Raw genomic sequence first — 5,804 nt, forward strand, 5'->3', positions numbered from 1 at the left:
CATGCCTGTAATCCTACTACTCAGTAACTGAGATCTGAGGATCACAGTTCGAAGCCAGCTGGAGCAGAAAAGTCTCTGTAAGACTCTCATCTCCAATTAACCACTCAAAAACCAAAAGTTGGGGCTGGGAATGTGGCTTAGTGGTAGAGTGCTTGTCTAGTATGCATGAAGCCCTGGATTCGATTCCTCAGTACCACATAAACAGAAGAGAAAAAAAAAGCAAGAAGTGGCACTGTGGCTCAAATGGTAGAACACTAGCCTTGAGCACAGAGATGTTCAGGGACAGAGCCCAGGCTCTGAGTTCAAGCCCTGGAACACTAGCCTTGAGCACAAAGAGGCTCAGGAACAGCATCCAGCACCCAGGCCCTGAGTTCAAGCCCCAAAACTGCCCCCCAAAAAAAGTAGCAAGCCTACACTGTAGTTTTGAGATTAAATGAGTTTATACATGCAAAGAACTTAGAAAAACTAACAGTACATACTAAGCATGCAACACATGTTCACTCTATATATCATTCTCTCTTCTCTCCCATAAGTGCATGTAAAACTCAAAATCATTCTTCTTAGCAGAGCTAACCAAGACCCAGAGATGCCAAGTGGTTTTTCCAAGGTAACATGCTTTGTGAAACCAATGTACCCAGAAGCCAATAGACTCATAGAGGCCATGAGACTCAAAGAAGATTTCCTGAGAGCATCTTAGTAGTGCTGGGGACAAAAATAAATAATAAAGTAACAGCTGTCTTCTATTGCTTCTAACAAGTCAAGATTATGATCACGGATATTTTAGCAGGCTTGAAACTCTAAAACCTCCACTTGACTAAAATAATAGTTTTTCTGTTTCAAGGCAAGGTAGCTGGGGACGTTCAAACATCAAACATCAGACATTATCTGATCTATCTGTACTGAACATAATTTGGAATACCAGATTGGAAACATGCTCATAAAACAGGCCCCAAAAATGCGATTTGTACATCAGATTACAGTCCTTTGGTCTCTGCTGATTCTTCTTGCTCAGGATACAGTATTTCTATCATGCAGCCTGCCAAAATTTATCTTCTTCCTGACAGCCTCGAACTTTTTGAAGGACCATCTGAAATTCAATGAAGCTATCGAAGTGTGGGGTCCAGATTTAGCTCTAAGTCATCTTAGCTTTATTCTTACACAGTAAGAAGTTCTTTCACTTCCAGAATCTTCCTTGTTAGCTGAGCACACCGGGGAAGCAGCATTCCTTTGACTCTTGAGTATCTGACTGCAGTTCCTCCCCACACAGCTCAGAGCTGAGGACTCATGTGAAATGAAAGTTGCTGAATAAGTAGAATTTTCTCAACAAGTAGAAACTTTTTCTCTTTTTTTCATCTATGAAAAAACACTGGGACATCCTGGTTAGAAGAAGGACCATATTAGAAAATACCTTTTATTTGGAATTATAAGCGAGATTTCTGTGAGTAATACATTCGTATATATTTCGTGTCACAATGGACACAAAGAGTTGGATACAGCTCAGTGATCTAACACTTGCCTAGCATATACATGTTCAAGGCCCTAGGTTTAATCACAGAAGAAAAACTCTTCAAAACAAAGTTAATTTTAAGTAAATTTTATTTAAAACCATATATAAATAGGTCAAATAACACTCAGCCCAAGAGAATTGCAAACTTTTTTTTTACCATGATAGTCCAAAATGACTAATACTTATTGCTGATTCAGCCTACAATACTGTCCCTTTCCAAGCAGCTGTGCTGTCTCTAGAAACATTTTATGGGCATCTCTTACGGGCATTGGAGAATCACAGAGCCACCATTCACAGCCCTACCCAAGAATTGCTTTCAGTATAGCAAGAAACATAGGAAGCATCCAGAAAAGACAAAAGGCTCCAAATTCCAAGTCCATACTTCTACTTAATAAGACCATAACATTCTAACATTCTGACAAATGAGCCACAGGAATGTTTTAACAATCATATACTATAACTTGACATTATCAAAAGGAAAGATTTGTTTTTTGTGGGGGTTTTTTGATTTGTTTGTTTTTATGATTTGGATCACAAAAATAAATACTTAGGGCATCATTATAAGAACCAAACGTAGGGCCTTTTTTGGCTAAGGATAACACAGTAGTAGATCCCCAGTCCCAAAGAAAAGGTTTCATTTCCTTCATTTGTATTTATATTCAGTCATATTTCCACTCAACTGAACTAAAAGAGAAAAACTTAACTCCAAGCCAACTGTTCCATAATGTCTGCTGTCCTAAATGACAGGATGGCTCATCATAGAATTTCTCCACAGTTCCATGTCCTGATGTCAAGTTTAGCAGTTTTTACTGCTAAACCGATGTACAAATTCTGATAGTGTATAGACAGCTCCCCATCCCACATCAGGATCCATACTGATGAAATCGTCCAGGTTCATTTTGGAGTCTAGAAAAACACATGGAAGAAATGTCTGCTGAAAACACAATTTAGGGTGAACGGTAAAAAGAAAATCCAGGAAACTAAAAGGAGAAATTACTCAAACAGATAGGGTTTCAAGATCATTTCTGTGAGATTCTGGCTTCAAATGCATGTCAATCTAATCATGACAAAATATCACACATCCGCTAATGTTGTAATTTTGATATGGATTACACTGAATCTGTAAATTGTTTTTGGTTGTACAACCATCTTCACCACACTAATTTTGCTGATTCCAATGTCATTTTTCATGGAAACAGAAGAGTGAGTTCTAAAATTTATTTGGGAGTACAAAAAGATGGCAAATAGCCAGAGCACTCTTGAGTAAAAAGAACAACACTAAAAGTAACCTAATACCTGAGCTCAGATTATACCTACAAAGCCATAGAAACAAGCTACAATGTTACTGGCTGAAAAACAGCCCTAAGACCAATGGAATAGAAGATCCAAAAAACACACTACAACCATTGGACTTCTGATAAAGTCACCAAAAAGTACGTGAGAGAACAGACAATCTGTATAACAAATAATGTTGAGAAAACTGGATAACCCTATGTAGACAATTGAAAGTAGACCCTTCTCTCAACCTGAATAAAAATTAATTCAAAATGGATCTAAGACCTCAAACTTTGAAAATGCTAGAGGAAAACAGAAGAGAAAACTCTTGAAGATACAGACACAGGGACACCTTTCTGAACAAGATTCCAGTTGCTCAGGAAATAAAAACACATGAGACTACATCAAGTTAAAAAGCTTCTACAGCCTGGTGCCAGTGGCTCATGCCTATAATCCTAGGCTACCCTGTAATCCTAACTACTTGAGAAGCTGATATCAGCCCAGGCAGAAAAGTCCCCAATTAGCCACTCAAAAATCAGAAGTGGCACTATGGTTCAAGTGGTAAGAGTGCTAGCCTTGAGTACAAACAGGCTCAGGGACAGAGCCTAGGCCGAGGTCTAGCCCCATGTCCGAGAAAAAAAAAAAATTAAATACCAAAAGAGCAAACAATCCAATTAATACTTGGACAAATTACCTGAAGAGTGAGGTCTCAAAACAAGCACACGGGGCACTAAATACATGAAGAAATGTAAAACATTCTTCCCATAAGAGAAATACAAATCAAAACTACACTGAGATTCTCTCATCCCAATCAAAATGAAAGTTACCAAGAAAATAAACAATGCTAGTGAGAATGGGGGGAGAAGGGGAACCTGTATACACCGTTGGAGGGAATATAAATTTGTACAGTCACTATGGAAATCAGTATGAAGATTCCTCAAAAACTAAAAACAGAACTTGCTATAGTACTCCTGGACTAATACCAAAGGAATGTTAAGTCAGCATACAACTAAGCTACCTGCACACAAATTTTTATAGCAACTACAATTAAAATAATTTTTGTGTGTGTGCTGGTCCTGGGGCTTGAACTCAGGGCCTGGGCACTGTCCTTGGGCTAGTGTTCTACCACTTCAATTACTGCACCCATTCCAGCTTTTTCTGAGTAGTTTACTGAAGATAGGAGTCTCACAAACTTTTCTGCCCAGGTTGGCTTCAAACTGCAATCCACAGAGCTCAGCCTCCCAAGTTGCTAGGAGTATAGCAACATTGGCTTAAAAATATTTTTTTAACTTTTCAAAGTGAGCACAGATTTCTGTTTCTGTTCACTGAAAGATACTGAATAAAGTTGGTATCATTAATGTGGGGTTTTTTCCCTAACATTTTTATTAGTATATGTTAGTTTCACAAAGGGGATTTCACTGTGATATTTCCATACATGTAGACAATATACCCTGGCCAAATTAAACTCCTCTATCACTCTCCAACGTCCCCCTCCATCATCTACAGGTTTATGGTTCTGTTTTCCCATGTGTATGTAAAGTACTTCAATCATACTCACTCTCACCTTTCACCTACTCCTCCTATCAGGATCCATCCTCCAAAGAACCTGCTTACCTTTCTGTCGTTCATAACTTTAAGTGGTTATTAATTGTATAAAGAGGTTAGACATCCACTTAAAATTTGTCTTCTTGAACATTTTTTTCTTTTTAAGCCTTTAATTTTTGTAAAACAACACTAAGAATGTCACATTTATCCTAATTTCTAACATATTCCTTAAATAAATAGGGAGTTTGAAGTAATAAATTTACCACATGACAGAACATTACAATCTGGTTGAATCTCATGAGAAGTTAACACTTGTATTTACACTTCAGTGTGGATTCAGTCTCAAGTTCAGGAAGCCTGTGGTAAACTTTTTTTTTGTGGTCAGTCGTGGGGCTTGAACTCTGGGCCTGGGCACTGTCCCTCAGCATTTCAGCCCAAGGCTAGCACTCCACCACTTGAGCTACAGCGCCACTTCCTGTTTTTCTAGTGGTTATTGGAGATAAGAGTCTCACGGCTTTCCTGCCTGGACTGGCTTTGAACCATGATCCTCAGATCTCAGCCTCCTGAGTAGCTAGGATGACAGGCGTGAGCCACTGGCATCCAGCCTTGTGGTGAACTTTTAACTGCATAAATATAAAGCTAAAAAGGATTCCACCCATCAGAAACCTCTCCTCAAGCAAAGTGACCTGACCTCTCACTCTCCACCAGTGTACCATTACCTACAAGGCTTCATTAACCACATGTACTTCATTTCACCCATTTATCCAATGAAGAAATAAAACTGGTCTCAAGCTAGGGGTAGTACAACACCAGCCTATAAGGGCAAGGCTCTGAGTTCAAACCCCAGTTCTATCAAAAACAAACAAAAGTGGCCCCACTGGGTTACAATGACAAATTAATTATAAACTTGTATGTTAAGAGGCTAGCCAAAAGGGCACCTCATGAACAATCATCAAAAGCAAAAGACTAAATGAGAGTGTGCTTCAAGCCTGAAATTCTAGAAACTTAGAAGACCAAGATTGAAAGGATCATGGGAAATTTTTGCCCCACTAAGCAGGATTTCATCTCAACCAGTTTTTACCCAGCTGGACAAGACCTCATTTCAACCAATAACTAGGTGTGAAGTTGTGGCTTGTCATTCCAGCTCTGAGGGAGGCAGAGAGTGGAAGCACTGAAGTTCCAGACCAGCCTAGACAAAAGTTCATGAGACTCTATATCAATAGAAGCAGCTTTGCACAGTGGACTGCGCTCAGCTACAGCAGGAAGCATGAAATACAAGGATCATGGTCTCTGTGAACATTGAGACATAAAGACAGACCAATACGTAAGGGTGGGAGGCGTGACATAAGTGGTAGAAATCTGCCTAGAAAAGACAAAGCTTGGGGCTGGGAAGTTGGCTCAGTGGTAGAGCGCTTGCCTTGCATGCCTGAGGCCCTGGGTTCGATTCCTCAGCACCACATAAGCAAAAAGAAAAAAA

General features: G+C 39.4%; 1 protein-coding gene across 1 annotated transcript in view; it reads right to left on the reverse strand.

Moving 5' to 3' along the window:
• Positions 1 to 1,441: 1,441 nt before the first annotated feature.
• The window catches only part of Wdyhv1 (WDYHV motif containing 1), a 17,976-nt gene continuing 13,613 nt past the window's right edge, over positions 1,442 to 5,804 (reverse strand). The window contains exons 5-6 of the mRNA XM_013032206.1: positions 4,397 to 4,413; positions 1,442 to 2,503 (exon numbers count right to left, since the gene is read on the reverse strand). Coding sequence (XP_012887660.1) covers positions 2,304 to 2,503; positions 4,397 to 4,413 — 217 coding nt within the window. The 3' untranslated portion in view covers positions 1,442 to 2,303. The remainder of the gene's footprint in view (positions 2,504 to 4,396; positions 4,414 to 5,804) is intronic.

Source organism: Dipodomys ordii, unplaced genomic scaffold (assembly GCF_000151885.1).
Source record: "Dipodomys ordii isolate 6190 unplaced genomic scaffold, Dord_2.0 Scaffold151, whole genome shotgun sequence".
NCBI lineage: Eukaryota > Metazoa > Chordata > Mammalia > Rodentia > Heteromyidae > Dipodomys > Dipodomys ordii.